The sequence below is a fragment of the Topomyia yanbarensis genome, unplaced genomic scaffold (genome assembly GCF_030247195.1).
Source record: "Topomyia yanbarensis strain Yona2022 unplaced genomic scaffold, ASM3024719v1 HiC_scaffold_499, whole genome shotgun sequence".
Taxonomy (NCBI): domain Eukaryota; kingdom Metazoa; phylum Arthropoda; class Insecta; order Diptera; family Culicidae; genus Topomyia; species Topomyia yanbarensis.
In genome coordinates, this window is record NW_026683712.1 from 4,201 (window position 1) to 24,140 (window position 19,940).

Sequence of the window (19,940 nt, forward strand, 5' to 3'; positions counted from 1 at the left end):
AACCCATGTCACTTTGTGTACTGGCTGATGGGGGAAGAGCGATCCCCAGATCAACATGTCATTGTTGCCACAAAACTCTGCAAGCAGCTCTCCGTTTTCGCTCATTTCTCCGAGGCCATGACGTCCCATGACGTGCTCATAGTCCGAGTTATCGGAGCCCACCTTTCAAAATTTTATTCACGACAGCATTCAGTTGACTGTAAAAGTTATCCTTTTCTTGCATTTCGGCAGCATCAGTTGGCGCGTAACATTGGATCATGGTAAGGTTTCGAACCCGTGTTCTGAATCTGGCAACGATTATTATCTCATTAATAGGCGCCACTTCATCACGTAGTGTAGGCGTGCGCGCTAAGCAGGAAGCCAACTCCACCCAGATAACATTTTCGTATGTATATAAGAATTTTAACTAATATATACAAATTTATATACCCTACTATTATATCGTATAAAATGCAGAAAAATAGTCAATACGGACAAAAGTGGAGGCCATATACACATATTGATAATAAAAGCTTCCTTTCTTTACGACCTGCTATGTATATTAATTCGATTTTGCTCGTCATACTTATAACATACATAGGTAGCAAAATTAACGACTTTTCTTGTATCTAAATACGACACAATATATGATGATATACGAGTAGAAAATTTCCAGCAGAATATTAAAAATAAAATTAATACCTAAATACGATACAACGATCGCTTTTTGTGACTAAGTAATTTCCATGATTTGCCGCCAGCCCACAGAATATGAACTTTAAAATCATATATTGATGTAGCTACTTACTCAGTCTCGAACATTGACTCTTCGGCTCACGTACCTGGAAACATACCAATTACACCATATGATACATGAAACATGCTTTGCCTGAATGCGATCAGACTTAACAAAATGCCTGTCGGTACTCATTTATTGATATGCGATTATGTTCATACATAGAGGTTGAAACAGACTCGTATATTCTCACCGTGCACAGTGACGTACGAATGCAAATGTCAACAACAAGTCAACTGAAAGCAACCGAGTGTATTTGCAAAAGGATTACATTGTAAGTGTTGAAAATCATAAACATTCGCTTTGTCATAATTAAAAATAATCTTTCTTTCAATTCTCTTAGATGTTCGTAGTTGTGCAATTCATAGAAAAACAGCAGTTTCAGGTGTTGGTTGTTCCAGTCTGCTGGGTAAAAAATGATGTTCTTATGTGGCCGAAGCTTTTGGCAAATGACAAGATTGAAGAGCTCAGGACTCAGGGAGCTAAATATAATGGTACTACAAAAAAGATTCCTGTCATTGTGTCGAGAAGATTCAAAAATCTGACGAGTGCAGAGGCTGCTGCAGAGGCGCTGGCTCAAAAGGATGTTTCAGATGTGGATGGGAAAAAGAAAATTCTCAAGCCTGATAAGAAAAGTAAACCAGCTAATTCAAAAGATTACAATAAGTTCTTTGAAGGTGGGTAAAGTTAAATAACTTTTAGTTGGCTTCTCAACATTCCAAACGTTTTCCAGAGGTCGCATCTGGCAGCCGAACGAAGTCGGAACAGCTGGTCCAACAAACAAAGCAGAAAACTTCAAAGCGATCAACTTCGGATCATTGTTCTCTTAATGGAACAGTAAACGATGCACCGAAAGCTAATGTTGACCAAAACGCCCAGGAATCTCTACTAACAAACCCGAGTGGCATAATTAACAGCAACACATACATATGTAAGTATTACTATAAAGTATATTGAAGTGCCACATACGTTCGATTGCATTGCCAGAAGCAAATGACCTATCGTATGCAAGAATGAGAGGATGTTCTCACCAATTCTAACAGCACTTTGTTCCCTCTACATACGTTAATATATTTTATGCATTCAGTTATTACCTAATAAGATACATTGTTATTTTCTTTCAGCGGAACCAAATGCCAATCCGGGGGAAGAAACACATCCAATTTTGATTGATCCTGTAGGTGCTGACCAGATGCATGATTTAGACCAGGTGTATACTGCTAACGATGGGATTTACTACGCTGATGGCACAACGGAATTCGCAGGTATGTATCTCAATGAATATCTCTTCAATCGGTTCATTAATGGTTTGGTTACTTCTAGCAACTTCTACATTTTTCGATCATATGGATTCATTAAAGCATGAACTCAACACACTCGTTCAAACAACAATCGAAGCTACTGTTGAAAGAAGCTTCCGGGAGAATTTTGCCCGGCTTACATCTCTTCTTGAATTGGGAGATAGGTCGACTCTAGCAGGTGCTAATGAAGAAACCCTGGCGGAAAATCATACACTCATAACAGATGAAAATGAACTTGTGGCATGGAACGCTCAGTTGACGAATAAAGATTTGCGTATGAAATACGTATGTATTAGAAACACAAATACTAGAATGTTTTTACTGCTGCTATACACATAAGTGTCCCATGTGCTATTCTCTATACACATGGGACAATTATGCATAGAGCGGCAGTTTAGATGTAACTAGAATATATTCAGTTCCATCTTTTTTTACTAGTCCTGACTGTCCTGTATGACTAAAACTAAAACATTCATTTCTTACAGCTGGCATATTTCTCTAAAATTATCATCCCGAACTCATACGCTGGAAAGGGTGATAACGCATGTTACACAGTCGTTGATTGCTTGTTCACACGAGGATTTTGGAATTTATTTACATGGACTGGCATTAATCGTGGATATAAATCGAAACGCGGTTTTCGCGAATTTGGAAACGTTACTGATCTTATTTTGAAAATCGTTCAAATAGGCGATCCATGCTACACTGCTAGAAGTCTGGAACTATTTTGCAAAAAACGGTTGTTCCGTTATTCTAAGGCAAGAAGTCTCAGTAAGCAACTAAGGAAGTCGGCTTGTCGTCCAGGGCGAAAGGAGGCTAACCAGCAAAAGACGTCTTTAAATGGAAAACAGCAAGTAGCAAACAGAGAGATTGCCATGAATGATTTTGAAATTGATCGACACCCAGATACTGATTCCCATGAAAAAAATGACGGTCGGCAGCCTGAATCATCCGAGGATTCCTTGCAGGAGACTGACGACGACGATGGCAACGATAGTGACCGCTTTTCGGAATGATGCTGTTTTGAATGCATCGTCATTCTAATTTTCTATTATACGAAGTGTACGCAGTTGAAATGAGAGAGAAATTGAATTGGTCATTTAGTGTGGCCATATATATTGTATAACTATTTGAAAAGGTTATTAAAATACATTGACTAATGATCTGAATAAATAAGAGAGACAAGAAACGAAAGTTTTATTGCAGAGTTGTTATTAACAGAAAGTGTGAATCAACGGTATAAAGATTGCCTCAGTTTTCAATATGAAAACTACATATTTACACAATACTTTATTAGTATTAAATAATTTAACCTTTGAAAAATTTGCAGTATTCAGTTGAGCGCTGAAAATATGAAGAAACGATGATTTGAATGGCTTGAGAAAAAAATCCTGTTTTGTTGTTATGTACTGTCCTTCAATTAAAATACCCCCTGTTTTGTACTCTCTAACTCCTATCATGCGTACTATTTCTAAATCATCTGTTAAAAACCACTGATCTTTAAAGGCAGTTGTTAGAATGTAATTACGGAACAAAATTTTCGTTATCTTACTGTTTTGCTCAACCGAAATAACCCATTCATCATTGGTTAAATTTGGTGACTGATTTTTTGGTTCAGCTTCAGTCAATCGACTTGCAATTTGCGCAAGGGGGTTTGGACCAGTTCTTATCATTTTCTTCAATTTATGTAAACAGTTTTCGAAAGGATACGCAGATAAAGTTTGTAATGTACCGAATCGCTCTACTTCATCTACGACGTGGCAAAGATTGTGCATGTTGCTGGTCATGAACTCTATACCATAGAGAGCTTTATAATTTGTGATGAAATCAATGAATAGCTCTCGTGCGATGTGCAGATAACTTACATAACTTGAAACAGAACAAATTCGAACAGCACAGAATAGGTAAACGAAATGGTTGTAATGTTTGAAAGGCAAATGATTTTTGAGTAGAACTACACCCACATAGTTCAGAAAATTCCGGTATTCTAACCCCTTCCAGAGCGCAATGAATTCAAGTGATCGCATTCGTCGGTGGATTTCCAAAGGAAATATCACATTGATTAGGAACTGGGATATTTCTTGTTTTTGAGCGATGCCCCATTTTGCTTGTTTACTCAGTGATCCAGTACGCCAACCGTTCAATAATTTCCTCATCACACCTAACTCCAACAAATGCAGTGAATCTGCAACGATGATATCTTCTATCATGTCCATTGGTAATTTAATCAATGGGCTGTCGCCACGCTGATGGATCGGGTAACCACGTCGACGAAATAATTCATCTGTGCGCTTCGCAGAATTTATTTCCGGATATATCATCGTTCTGGATGTGTATGAGTACTTGCCCTTAGTATCGCATTTGATGCAACCATACTTTCCATTGAAATTTGTGACACACTTTATAAATGCTCGAGCTGGTGTGTCACAAATAAAGCATCGTATTTTCACTGTTATTTTACAGCCATTGATCAATATTCCGTTGCGTAAGATCGGCATTATTTCTTCAATAAATGGATTTAAAAATTCGGTTGCATCTTTCGGTTTAGAGGTTCCATAGAAGATACCAACTATCATTGGTGAAATTGTCGGAAACTCGTGAATATTGCAAAGAATCGGCCAAAAATTCTTAGTACTGCTTTTATACACTGGTACACCGTCTACGTTAACATTTATCGATATCGTTATGGGCTTGGTTACGGACAGAAAAGTTTGCCGGATACAATACTCTAATCCTTGATGCCAGTAGCTACCTCCTCCTTTCAAACTGGTGATTACTAATTTTCTTGGTGTTTTCTTTATTGTTCGGGGGTCCGTTGACAGCTTTAACTTAAGATGCGTATTTAAAACATTTATTAGGAATTTCAGCGCCATATGAGAAACGTTAAACTCTGTACTCCAATTACGTAATGCAGCAATAAAAGTGTTATATTCATCTGAAAACGCTCATGTTATAATTACGTATATGCATACAAATTAAATATTCACCTGTACATTCCAAATCATCACCAGGCTTATCCGCATCAAAACCATTTGGTATATCACTTTCGTTATCTGAGAATCTTGGTAGGTGGTCATCCTTCTCATTGCAGACTGGGTGTTCGGAATCAATTTCAGTTTTACTGAAAGGTTTTATTTTTGAATTTCAACGATTTCTATATTTGCGTAAAAGACGACTGGCACATACAGCTCTTTTTAACTTTAACTAATTTGTTATGTTTAATAATATCTCTCATTTTGTCCCAAATTAACCGTTATCATCAAGCATCAAATAAAAACGATAGAGCAATTTATATACCTAAATCAATTAACGTCAATTACATGCATTACGATTCTTCCAGAACAAAATATGGTCATTTTTAAAAATATATAAATAAGCTCGTATATTGTCGTAATTAAGACTCATTTCTGTATCATTTGCGATATTGTTTGTCAGGTTATGACTTACTTTGTACAACTATATGGCTGTCGTAAGTGTGTCATCATGTCACATTAGTTAAGACGAAAAATGTATATTGCTTGTACATATTTCATACCATTATACGATTCTGATATACATTGGTCTTTATTGCGATTTAAGTTGGTCATACTTATACGACCCCTGGTTATCTGGGCACGGTGACGAGGAGCGTGTTCATCTCGTAGACCAGAGTATAGCAGAATTTGACCCGACGGCAATCTGTGTTCTCCAAAGTTCGGCCAACGGACTTCGCTCAGTTCTAGGATCTCAAGCTTCATGCGGTATGCGCCATTGGCAAGTTGTGCCAATTTACCCTGCTGGGCTAGGGTTAATACATTTCAAGTTCCAATTCGTACCAGAGACCGCCGTCTTTGCATCCTATTTGATGCACAAAAACCAAGCAACGCTTGAGGGTGAGAGCAGTTGACATCGTTGTTTAGCAATCTAACAACGAAGGTTGCTTGTTGAGTCTTACGCCGACGCTCAAGGGTCCATCAGCTCGCATCTATCGGGACACGTTTATTCATAGGATCACGCCATGATAAACTCCTGAGGGTAAATCGAATGAACCTTATCTGAAACATTTCAATCCATAGGTGCCACGTGACGCCGTTTGACACCCGGACAACCGATGAATTTTCCAAGATTGGACGCACGAGTGAGCAATAAAACTTGATATATACAATGTGGAGCCGTGAAATCTTTGGCTTTGTTTTTGACACGAATCAGCTGCCGATTAAGTTTAGAAATAATCAACGCCTAGTGAGAATGGAAACCGAGTTTTGTATCTGTCCACTCTGCTCAGAACAGCATCGGGCCCTTGGAACGATGAAAGTTCATTACGGTACATTACACCAGCATCTCTAAATAGAGATGCTGACCATTAGCCTATTCTTGCAACACCAATCGAAACATGTATCGAGTAACGCTTACAGTTGAATTATAACAAACAGTAGTGGGCCTAATTTGCTTCCCTGCGGGATGCCAGTAGGAATGGAGCCAAACGGCTGAAACTAACCTTAACAGCATTTTGTTAGTCTAGTACGGTGACAACTACTACAGCTCTCTACTCGAGGTTCTTAGACGCAGTAATTTGTTGAGTAGAACATTATTATCAATTTTATCAAAGGCAGATTTCAAGCTTGCATAGATAACGTCGGCCAACGCTTTGTCTTCCATAACCGACTGACAGATAGCAGATAAAATTAATATGTTAGTGGTTACAGACCTACCGGGTATGGATCCGTACTGAGAGCCCGAAGTTCACCAACAATGATTTCGAATAGCTTTGATGCGAGAGACAGGCTGGTTATACCACTGTACTGATCTAAACGCGACATTTATCGTTTTTGTGCACAGGAAAAATGTTTCCAGCTCACCGCAAATTATTTTTACTAAACAAAATCGACTGAAAATAATAACAAACGGTATCAACATCAGCACCAGAAGCCATCCGGTCCAGAAGCCTACGAGCACTTTAACTTTATAGATGCTGCTACCTCAGACTCCTGAGTAGTTTCCTGTACCACATCAGACTCCTAAGTAATTTCCAGTTTAATTGTTCTAATTGATCATTGGTTACATTTGGTCGTATACAAGAGAAGCAGAGCAAAAATTTGTTCGCTGGTTTCACGCAGATTGTAACGGAAACAACACAGTTAACCCTCCGGAAGTAGCGCAAATGGCCCACTGAACGAGTAGCCGCTGGTGCGCTAAGACGATTTCGCTAGATTTTCAGAACAGCGTGCACTCAGTGCACTAGCGCGGTTTCCGTAAGGTTAACTATCCGTTTTGAATCAGAATGGATACCACGTCAAGTCCAAGAGGCCATTTAGCTTCTCGACGAGGAAAAATTGAGGTCCGACGTTTGATGACCGGTGTCGGAGCTGATGTATAACTGTTTTATATCCGTCTGTATATTGACTCGTTTGGCCCTAAGTTGGTACTAGTTACTGACGAGACATACTCGAAACACAAAAAACCAACACAATTTTCGTTAGGTTTTGTGCCCGACACATACAATTGGTTTGGTTTATCTAATTTTTTCTCATTTTTGGAATAAATATTGGATAGCCTATACATTAGATTGCCCAGAAAAATAATGAATTTTTGAAAACTCAATCGGCCCACCCCTGAGTCGATTACTAGTGCCACCAGGAGTACTTGCACCAAATTTGAAGCAAATCGGACAAGTCTAGCTACCGAACCAACGTTCCTGACGTTTGTAAGGGATTTTTCGACAATTTACATGGAGAAAACTCACTAACTCGCATTTTTGCCGCTAGATGGCACTGTATGCATCGTATTATCACTGTAAGTAAAAATAAGAAAGATAATTTAATTGTCTACAACTTTGCCGAATACTACTAGTCAATCTGGCTTTGTTAAAAGAAGTTATTGAACTTTTAACGAAGTGATGTCTGAGTCAGTTTTCTATGGAGCCTAGTTGTGCTTGGTTGTGTATCAGTACTCGATCCCACGAAATATACATATTTGTGAAATAATCGTTAGATTTAGCTCATTAGTATGTTCAGAAGAATTGTAGTAAATAATACGAGTCATGCTTTGGTTGAAAAATTTTGGTTCCAACTGTGACCGCATAGAGGGCGCCAACACTAACTTTTGATAGAAGAGAGAAAGAATATTGAAATGTTCGGAAGAATTATTGAAAAATGCCTGCTCTACAACTTTGTAAAAGACACCTAATATCTATCTCTTTCCGTTGAAAAGTTCGTGTTGGCGCCCTCTATACGGTACAATGTGGAACTAAAATTTTCTAACCAAAACATGACTCGTATTATTTACTACAACTCTTCTGAACATTCTATTGAGCTAAATTTAACGGTTATTTCACAAAAATGTTTAGTTCGTGGGAATCGAGTACTGATACACAACCTAGGCCCCATAGAAAACTGACTCAGACATCACTTCGTTAAAAGTTTAATAACTTTTTTTTAACAAAACCGGATTGACTAGCAGTCTTCGACAAAGTTGTAGACAATTAAATTATCTTTCTTATTTTCACTTACATTGATAATACGATGCATACAGTGCCATCTAGCGGCAAAATGCGAGTTAGTGAGTTTTCTCCATGTAAATTGTCGAAAAATCTCATACAAACTTCAAGCACATTGGTCCGATTCGCTTCAAATTTGGAACAAGTACTCCTGATGGGACTACGAATCGACACAGGGGTGGGCCAATAAGGGTCATTTTTTCCTGTCACTCTACTATACATTGCTAATTGCCATCGTAAGTGATATCAACCGCGTCAACCACTGCCGTGATGGGACGAAGATATGAGTTCTCAAATAGATCGTCACATCCAATACAAGTTTCTTAAGAGCTCGTGAAATTCCTGAATATGATGTATGGAACGAAGAACCCATGGCAGGCATACTGGCAATAATCTGATTGGATTGAACGCATTTGAACGCCACTGAAATCCCTTCCACACAGCAGAATCTCTCAAATACTGGCGAAAAGGGCAAGAAATGCATACCGAAATTTTAAGGTCTCCATCCTCAATAACCTTAAGCCAGTATCCAGTACATCTAGCGGAGGAATAACCATAAATGAAAACGGATACACCAAAGTCACTCAGAAATAAAAGAAGCATCGAAATACAACCAACAGTGAACATCAAAACTGCTCTAGCAACAACGACAGAGACGTACATGAGAGCGAGGAAGAAGGTAGACTGAAGAACCAACAAGCACCAGACGGCAAATTGGATTCTCCCCCGAGAAAGATCACGCGCAACAGCTCTTTGGAATGTTCATTTCGTTCGAGGAACAACAAAGTAGCAGTGGCGGCCTCTATAATTTCGTATGTAAGTCAAGCCCAATCTTATTGGTGACAGCTGTAGTGAGTTCTGAGAAAAAATGCGTATTTCTGCAAATATGCACGACCACGGTGAATAATTTACTAGTAAAGGTAAATATTGAGCGAGTCATTAAAAGTTTTGTTTGTTTTGTTAATAAAAAAATACAAATTATTTATTCAATTTTGTTACTTTCTAATAAGCAAAAAATAAAAAATAACGGAAACTGAAGCGATATTAAAAAAAAATAACTGAAAGTTCAGCTAACACAATTGCTGAGCTGCTCAGTAGCTAAATTGTCTATTTAACAGCCAGACTTGCTGAATTTCCAGCATAGAATATCAGCCGCAGTGTAGTCTTCTGGCGCCCTTGGCGGAGTGACAGTTGTGCGCCCTTTTGGTGCTTATTTTGGCTTTCTTTTATAGTTCGACCTTTAAATAATATTTTTTGTACCTGGAAATGGTCCATCTAAACCCTACTTAATTCATGTTTGACTTTCGTTCATGTCATTTACATTTCAGCCACAAATCGTTTACTCTATATTTAGGAAATCAGTTGACTCTAGGTGTTTGAAGGCGACGGAGAGAGCATCTATTCAGACAACTGTATATTAGGGTGTCCCAAAATGACATCATGTTAACAAGTTATCGGGATCACTTCTTAAATGAAAGGTTAGGGTATTAGGACCACTTTCTTCTTCGGAGTGAATCTGATAAAACGCTTCCTACTAGCTGCGAATTTTGATTTTTTGAAAAATGGGCCGATTTTGGATAAAATTTCAAATTTATGCCTATTGAAGTAGTCCCGAACTGTCTTAGATTTTTTCAGCATTTTTTTTTTATTTTTCTGGAGATCCAAATGGAGAAGTTTGGTTAGTTAGTTTGTACAAATCTTGAATTATAAGAGCGTCAGAGCCATTAAAACTTAGTAAAAAGTGAATTTTCTGATGCTTTTCAGTATTTTTTTTTCAAAGCTGGGTATCTACAAAATTTAAAAAAAATAGAAAACACCTTATATAGTTGAGCCGAATACAGAGGCTTAATTTTGCTGAAGAAAGTGTATAGCTACGGCTAATGGGGAATGAGTTATTTAAATTTTTGGTAGATAACCTTTGACATTTTTAGCAATTCATCAAAAATAATGCTGTGCTTTGGCCATAAATTGTTTTTCGGAAAATAGAAGGAAAATGATGAAAAATGACGTTTTTGTACGTCTTTATACGCATCTTCAACAAAATAATTGTGTCAGAAGTTGCGCTGTATTTTGTTGTAAAACGTTTTCGAGGATATTTGCCCCAAATTCAACTATTTCGGAATTATGTGATCTGTGACAATAAATATCAGTTCTTCAACACTCACCTCACTCTTCTGCATTTTTCTCCACTTTAAAGTTCCTAACATGGAAATAAGACCTTATATACAATATGTTAATACGCCAATCAATTCAGCCTTCAAATATACGCCATAACTTGCCATTAACTCGACATATTTGTTTAATTTTAGTGATTTTCAAACCCGCTAGGTTGCTACTAGTATAGATTTTTTTTTAAATCGCCTATGCTCATAAAAACCGATTCTAATGTACTAGAGACAAGCGAAAAACGCCATTTTTCATCATTTTCCTTCCACTCCAAAAATTCCAAATAATATGCGGACTAAGCATACTTCAGTTGTTTTATTTTGTAGAACAGAGTTATTTTTGATGAATATCATAAAATGTCAAAAGGTTATTTAACAAAAACTTAAATAAATCATACCCCATTGGCCGTAGCTATACACTTTCTTCAGCAAAATTACGCCCATATATTCGGCTCAATCATATAAAGTGTTTTCTTTACTTTTAAAATTTTGTAGATACCCAGTTTTAAAGAAAAACTTCTGAAAAACAACAAAAATTTCACTTTTTACTAAGTTTTAATGGCTCTGCCGCTCTTATAATTCAAAATTTGTTCAAACTAATCAACCAAACTTCTCCATTAGGACATTCAGAAAATAAAAAATGCTGAAAATAATCTAAGGTCGTCCAGGAGCACTTTAAGAGGCACGCATTTGAAATTTTACCCAAAATCGGCCCATTTTTCAAAAAAATCAAATTTCGTCACCAGTAGGGAGCATTTTAGCAAATTCACTCCGAAGAAGAAAGTGCTCCTAATACCCTAACCTTTCATTTAATAAGTGAGCCCGATGACTTTTTTAACATGATGTGATTTTGGGACACCCTACTGTATATTAGAGTGCCAATACACAGTGGTCCAGAATGTGAATTTAGCAAGAATTTTAACTTTTTGCTAATATTAAATGATTTAGCCTGGCAATATGTTTGGTAAAATTGTTGTGCAAGGGCCTTCTTTTTGTTTAAACAGATGCTAGGGTGGTTCTAGTTTTTGGAATATTTAAAATTTATCTTTTAACGGTTCGCGGTAGAGCTTTACTGTCTTCGACGAAGTTGCACATCAGCACAGTTTAAATAAATTTGTTAAAGACATGCAACCTCCAGCTTTTATACTTTTCATTGAACGAGAAATCCAAATGTATGCTTTAGGGTGTTCCTTAAAAAACGATTTTATTTCTATAACTTTTGTAGGTTTTATTTTATACTAAAGTACCCTTTGGACAACTTGAAGATTATTTTCGGGCGCAAAATTTGCCTCAAAACACCAACTACCAAACTGTTTTCGTTTCGAAGTAGGGTGGGTGCTCCTGTAGTTGAGGTGTACCAATAGTTGCAGTAGTGGATTATACGTCTAACTAAGGTACCAACCATCAACAAATTTTTTTTTATCGATTCATCGCACTAAAATTATGCGACAACAAAACTGTTATCCTTGAAATTTGCTCAAAAAAATATTCAAAACACAGATTTTCTTCGAATTTTGAGCTCCCTTGCACCTATAATTGATTTAATGTACCTATAGTTGCAAATCCCATAAGAAATCAATGGGATTTGCAACAATAGGAACCGAAATTAGCGATTGCACCACTATTGGTACATATGTTCCTAATGTGGTGCAAGCAGTTTTAAATACATAAATTGAATATTAAACCATCTTTATATTTTTCCTATGAAGTAGGGATTGAAAGCTTTCGTTTAATGTATTAACATTGTCCATAGGTCTATTCATCGATTTTTTAACAATTTTTTCCTTAAGTATGCAACTACTGGTACATCCACCCTAATGAGAATTTTTATAAAAAAATATAAATCTCAAATAGCATTATTTTCGATTAGCGCACTTAAAATTAAATACATTAAATGCTGTCATATAAAATAGCATGCTTTGTAATATGAATCACCAAAAAATGGCAAATAGAATATTTTTTATATCTTGCAATATTTATTCAAAAAATATTTATTTTTAGTGAAAAGTATATATAACTTTCTAACGAGACAAGCTAGAGGTTCGGTATATTAAGACAAATTGTTCTCCTTCAACATATCTGAAAGTATTTCTAAATTGATCTAAATAAAAAATCAAAACTGCAAAAGTTATACAAAGAAAACCATTTTTCACGAAACACTATAATTTTTTTTAGTAATTTTCTTATAAAAAGTAAAGTACACGATATAAATTTTTAGTGACTCCGACAAAGTTTTTTTAAATTTTATTTTCTTAAATTTTCAGGAAGACAGCGAAACTCTGTCTCGAACAATTTAAAAGTTTATTTTCTGATTTCAAAAAAAAAATGGAACCGCCCTACCCACAATTTAAAATAATAGAAAAGTATTGTAAAGTATAATATTTTATCATGAAAACGAAACTATATTTGTTATATTGTCCTTCACGGTGAACAGTTTGTGGAGTAATTTAAACATATTACAATGAGTCAATTGATGAAAAACCAAATTCTTAATGTAACTTTTTCATGTTTTCCAACCCATCCTTCAGATATTTTTCAGAGTTTTTGAAGACGAACATTTTCTTCTAACTCACCAAAACTCTAGCTTCTATTATTCAAAAGATATAAGCACTTAATATATCGAAAAAAAAATTAAATCAATTTTATGAAATTGTTAAATTTTTTTTAAAAATATCGTGTTCGCCATTTTTTGCTCAATTATAAATCCAATTATCACCTTTTTTATGGTTGAAGAAGAGTTATCTTTTGTTTGTCCCGATGAGTGATATTGTTATGCCAAAAAACCCATTTTCGGCTAAAAAGTGCTCATAACTTTTCAACGAAAATAATTAGATGTGTGGTGCCATGAAACAAATTATTCGCCTTAAAGCAATCTTAAAGTTGTCCCAAGACTACTTCAGTTTTAAATCAATACTGCAAAAGTTATTTGAATAAAACAGTTTTTCTAAGAATCACTAAGAAACACCCTAGCTTTCGATTTTATAATAAAATAAAACGTATGACAGATAGAGCTTACATGTCCTCAGCAAACTTTTCCAAAATTTGTCGTTCTATAATTTCGCTGAAGATCGTTTGGCTCTAACTAGAATCATTAAAAAGTTAATTTTTTGATCTCGATAAAATTAGAACCACCCTAACCGTTGTTTTAACCAAAATAATGGGTTCACAAACTACGAAAACTTCTCCAAAGCTTTAATAAGGTTAAGTTGTTTAGTTTTAGTAAAATCTCAAAATTTCTGCTAAATTTGCATTCTGGACCACTATGCAATGGTATGTATGGAAAAAAGCTGATCATCGAATTCAATAACCGGACGCACCTTAACAAAAAAAAGCTTAGCTCAATAGGACGCGATTGGTTGCGCAAAACGGCCAAAGAAAAATTTTCACCCGTGAAAAAACATAAAAGGACCCTTAGAATATTCAAAAGCTGAATTCGAATTGTTTATGCTAAATGGCTCATGATGTAATGGAACGTCGAGATCTACTGCCACCCAGAATTCTGTTTTAAGATAGCCTTTATGAATCTTGGAAAATTCTGGATTTGAGTTGATGCTAGGGTTTGAAAGGGGTGCTTTTAATTTATTTTCAATGCCAAATGTCCAAGAACTGCATAAAACAACGCATCTTGTATCTTCTCATAAAAAAATTGTTTTGACAAAAGTTTTCCCTCTGGTACTTTTAATTTTTAAACTGAGATTTTCGAATGAAAATCAAAAAAGTTGTGTCTTTTCGAATCGAGACCAGATTTCGACATTTCATTGATTTCTAAAACACTTAGCATACGAGTCCCATCTCAATTCAAAAATATTCCATGTAGCACTAATACATTTTTTTAACATTGCACCAGATCTCTGTACTTCATATTGTTTTTTGATTGCGCTCAAATTTTGCGTGGGGACTTTTTTAGAGGTACCAATACTTTTGAGGCGCGTCCGATTTGAAATTTCAGGAAAACCATCAATATTGGCACCCTACTGTATAATAAGTGTACTCGTCAATTGACCCACGTCGAACAAGATTCGTCGCCAAAGATCTGAGTTTCCATCTAAAATCAAACATAATGAACTAAGTTCAACCGTATCCGATCTTCTTTCGAATCAAAGATAGTCGGCGAAGTATTTCAATATTCCGCAAGACGCGAAAATATTCAGCTGTGCTAGGTATTACGAAAGTTCGCCTAGATAAGCTCAGGATTGTGATATTTTGTCTAAAGCAAACTAATGACGTTACTGACGACAAAAATTTCATCAGGAACTAACGCGTTTACATGCCCGCTGACAAAGTCGAGATCGATAGTGTAGTTATCGATTCGAACATGGCAGGCGTAGATCTACTGAAGGACGGAATTGTCTGTTTCCGTGACACTTTGCTCCAGTGAGCGAAGATTTTGAGTGGCAATCGCACCGAACCCTCAAACTAGTGTCGGGTGACCTTTTGACGAGACTGCTTTGCATCTTCTTCGAGCAAGAAAAATCTTAGCCACAAATCCGAATCAAACAGCACCTGTGGTGATAACGCGATGCGGTGAGACTACTAGTATCTGTTTTATTTCTCAATGACAGTTATGCAATGAGCTGCAATACACTGAAAAAAAGTTAACAAACCAAAATGATTTACAAAACAGGTAAACAAAGATGTGATGTATACACACGCCTACTGGGTGGGTTGGGTCATTTGAATGATTGTAATGAACGATGAGATCAAACTGTGACGCGTTCCGAATGATTATATAATCACTATAGAATTGCATGGCTCGTCCGCTAATAAATCATGTACCACTTTTCTTTCACCTTCTGTACTATTAGACTGTCACTTGTTAGAAACAATATGCCATTAGATTGATCGCTTATCGTAGTCGTAAAAACACTCCGCACGAAAAAGCCCGGAAATCGTCCATAATTGGATCGATTTGACAATCCGATTTTATTCGAACCATGCATCATTTAGCAGCACCCTTCGGGCGCATCAACGGTAACGATTAGGCCAAAATTAAATTCCGCAAATATCATTTCCCGCCCATGACGACGCCCGCCAATGGACAGGGGCCATCGAAATCCAATTTGCCACTAACCACCACCGGACGGACAGGCTCACTCAATGGCATCGCACACACGCACTCACGTGACAAAAGCTCTCGAATCGCCAAGTTGAGCGTACTTAAGAGGATTTTGCACCATTCCCCGAAATGGAAACCCCGCTCCTGTCATCTCCCTCTCTCTGTCTCTCTCGTGCATAAAGTGCTCCAGTCTAGTCACCGAAAAAGAAGCCCAACTGTTTATAATTAATCCGACATTTGTCACTTCCGCCGGTGGAAATTGCGTTCCCGTTCCGTTCCGTTCCATGGTGACAGTGCTGTACCTACTTCCTCACCAAATGGGACGAATTCCGATCGATTCGCATCTGTCCGCACTCAGCCCCCACCCTTTCGATTGTGAAGGGTTAATTTTGATGGCGGCAACGCAACCGGACTGGCATTCGTCAGACTCGTCTGTCGTGGTCTTTTTGTTGTTGCTGTCTGGCCTTTCGTTTCATTTCCACCCCGGAAACTCGATCGAAGTGAGGGAGGGAAGCTTTCGAGTCCCTGCGTCTATTGGCCAGCCACGGACCGGTCGAGTGACATCTGGCAGATAGCAACCACGCGATAGAGATAGAGAGCATGTGCGAATTTTCCGCGCCGTATCGCGGACGATCGGTCTGAACGAAAAAAAAAAAATCGTAGGATAGATGGATTACCTGCACTTGACACATTTCAATTGTGATAACGAGACTGAAATTGGATTTAATTTATGGATTATTACTTTTTTGACGGTTTGCGGCCGGGATGCACTTTGACGGGGGCCATCGGAATGTGATGCGGCTGGAAATGGAAACCGAGTTCATCGATCACCGGTCCGTCGGTCGGGTTTCGGGTTTAGGGTTTTTTTCCGAGCCACTGATTTCGATTTGCGATTAATGGGGAATTTATCGTAAATATGTTGGCCTTTTTCAACCTCCCCCCGAAAAGTGCACTTTTGAGTTCTGTGGTATTTTTTCCATCGAGAGCAATCGAGAAATTGATTAGCTCGATATAATTGACAGCTAGCGGTCAGCCGAGTAACCGTTCTGAATAATACATACTGTCAAGGTTTGCCGATGTGTTGTGCACTGAGCTGGTAATTGTGGCTGGTAGATGCGACGTACATGCAGTTAGCGAACCAACAAAAAATAACTAATAACCACAAAATCCAACCCTACTCGATTGATTCTATCGCTAGTGAACCTCGGAACTTCCGGATCAAACATCCCGGAAACCGAAACCGAACCGAACAGCTGCCAGTTCTAATCGTCATTCAAACTGGGGACCAAGCATTCCGACCACTACCACCACCACCACCACTACCGATGGAGTGGTCCGTGAGTGCAGTATAGACCACTTCAGGGCTGCCACTAGCCACGTCACCTGCACGGGTAAGTGCGGCCGGGACATATTGAATTAGGTTGGAAGTCGATTTGCGTGTACAAGTCGGGTTGCGTGACAGTGGTCGGTGGTGTGCAGTGCAGTGTAGGCAGCCACAAACAACCAAAATTCCAAAATGGTAAAGATGTAATTTTCAGTTGGCGTTCAACTGATTTACATTGGTTGTGAACTATTATCGGGAAAAGTTGCCGTTGAAGGAAGTCATTTTTAAGAGACCACCTCAACGGAAGTTTTATGTTACCAGCGAAAGTTCTTTGGTTATACTGACAAGGCACACCTTATGCAGAATTTTAGGGTTCTATTTGAAAAAAAAAATGTTTTTATGTTCACTAGAATTGGTCGGATTCGGGCTTTTCAAATTTAAAGTTATCGTGTTTAGGTTTGGTTTTTTTTTAAATTAAATTTCTCGGTTCGGGTCGGGTCCGACTTTTGGAAATTTGGAATTCCCGGGCTCTGTTTGAGATCGGTTTTCTAACCAATCGAACCTAATCATTTTACCGGTAATTACGTTTATACACCTAATCGCTTTACTATTTTGGAGTCAACCAACTTTACCATGTGATAGGAATTAATATCTATCTAGTACCCTACCATACTTAACCATTCTTGAATTGCTTGTTCTCGTCATATTTTCGGGTGCCCACATAATGTATTTTGATATTCTTTGATAAATATTGTTTTAGTTCAAATTGAAAAACATCTTCAATTATTTTATTTCTTAAAAATATACTAAGCAATTGCAGAATACGTAGGTTAAACAACAATAAAAATATTACATTTTTTTCTAGGGAGCTTATGCGAATAAGCAACTTCGTTTTTATCTAATATTTGTTTCCATACATCGAATAGTTTTCGAGTGATAATAAGTGATTGATAAATGTTCAATTTTATAAAAATCAGCAAAATAAAAATCACACACCTCACATCAAACGATGAAGCGACAATTCAGTTTTTCAAAACGTCGCTATCTCGAACTAACCACTTGGTGAATGACCCATGAATAGAACAATGGACGTGCAAAACTCGGTTACCGTAACACCAACCAACCGCTAAAAATAACGGTGACGATACTAAAGCTTCTTTCGATTACAGCAATCAACAAGAAACCGTTATTTTAATTTTATTGACATTGTCTGAAGATAGATCTACTGTTTCTATTAGTTTTGCCGCTATGAACTATCGAAATGAGTGAGTCTCAGTAGCAAGAAATGGAGCTCTGGTCAAATACGGTGGTAATTGACTTCCGATCTTTTCGTTTAAGACCGATTATTCGCAATTTGAAACAGTTATGAAGGGATAACATGGAACTTTAGTTTACGGAAGTAGCCTTTATCCAGTACCATCATATCAGGCATACAATATTGATATCGTTCATCAAATTGATCCAGGCAAGACGATTCATTTTAGCTATCGACTTAAAACACGTGATTGAATAAAAAACTACAAGGGGCAGCCCTATGGGGTTGCACGAACTGTAGACGTAGGACTATACTACTTTATGTAAAATATTTATTTTCTTAATACATTTAGAGTAATAATAAGCCAAATATATTTCTTACGAATAGTTTAAGCACAACCAATCAACATCAAATGTTACATATGGGTCATTCCACGCTAAGTGATCAAAAAAAGATGCAAACTTGAAATCGACCTTCACGGATTTAAACCAAATTTGGAGGAATTATTCATCTACGGCCAATATTTAAAAACCCAAATTTTTTGTCAATTGAACCACCCCACGGGTAATAGGAGCACCCCCCATTTTGACAAATTGACAAAACCCTTAATTTTCTTTTGATCATACCTCCGATTCTATTGACTTTAGAATCAAAACGCAAGATGGCTTTTGAAGAAAATTATTCAAAAGATCTAGAAAAAATATTAATTTTTGGCGGCAGAGGTGCCAAATATTTTTTTAGGAAAATATTAAAATCTAATTTTTCTCTCAATGCATATATTTTTATTTTGAAAATTCTAATGCCATCGTATTCTTCAGACTTGTTTACATGAGAAACACTTATAATCTCAATATAATTCGAGCGCATCCTGAGATACACCGGTTTGAAGGGAAAAACTTGCATTTTCTCATATAAAAATCCATTTTTATTGGCCAAAATTTAAAAAATCTTCAAACGGTCATAAAAATCGACCCTGATCTGCTGGAAGCAAACCAAAAACAAATTTGGAGGAATTATTCATCTAGGGTCAATATATAAAAACTCAAATTTTTGTGTCAATTGAACCACCCCACGGGTAATGGGAGCACCCCCCGTTTTGACAAATTGACAAAACACTTAATTTTCTTTTGATCAAATCTCCGGTTCTATTGACTCTAGAATCAAACCGCTAAATGGCTTTTGAAGAAAATTATGCAAGAGATCTAGAAAAAATATTAATTTTTGGCGGCAGTGCTGCCAAATACGCGATTTTTTTAGGTAAATAATAATATCTAATTTTGCTCTCAATACATATATTTTAATTTTTAAAATTCTAATGCCATCGTATTCCTCAGACTTTTTTACTAAAGAAACACTTATAATCTCAATATAATTTGATCGCATCCTGAGATACACCGGTTTGAAGGGAAAAACTCGCATTTTCTCATATAAAAATCCATTTTATTGGCCAAAATGGAGAAAATCTTCAAATGGTCATAAAAATCGACCCTGATCTGCTAGAAGCAAACCAAAAACGTAATTTTTCATCATTTCTCGTCTACTATACGAAAAATCATGTTTGAACTCAGAATACTCAAGTTGGTTTTTTA

At 37.0% G+C, this 19,940-nt stretch overlaps 1 protein-coding gene across 1 annotated transcript; it reads left to right on the forward strand.

Moving 5' to 3' along the window:
* The first annotated feature begins 698 nt into the window (after positions 1-698).
* Positions 699-4,242, forward strand: LOC131695705 (uncharacterized). The gene is made up of 5 exons (XM_058984200.1): positions 699-1,452; positions 1,509-1,723; positions 1,863-2,040; positions 2,099-2,361; positions 2,562-4,242. The coding sequence occupies exons 1-5, from the start codon at positions 1,119-1,121 to the stop codon at positions 3,090-3,092; spliced, it is 1,521 nt and encodes a 506-aa protein (XP_058840183.1). The 5' UTR covers positions 699-1,118; the 3' UTR covers positions 3,093-4,242.
* The last annotated feature ends 15,698 nt before the right edge of the window (positions 4,243-19,940 follow it).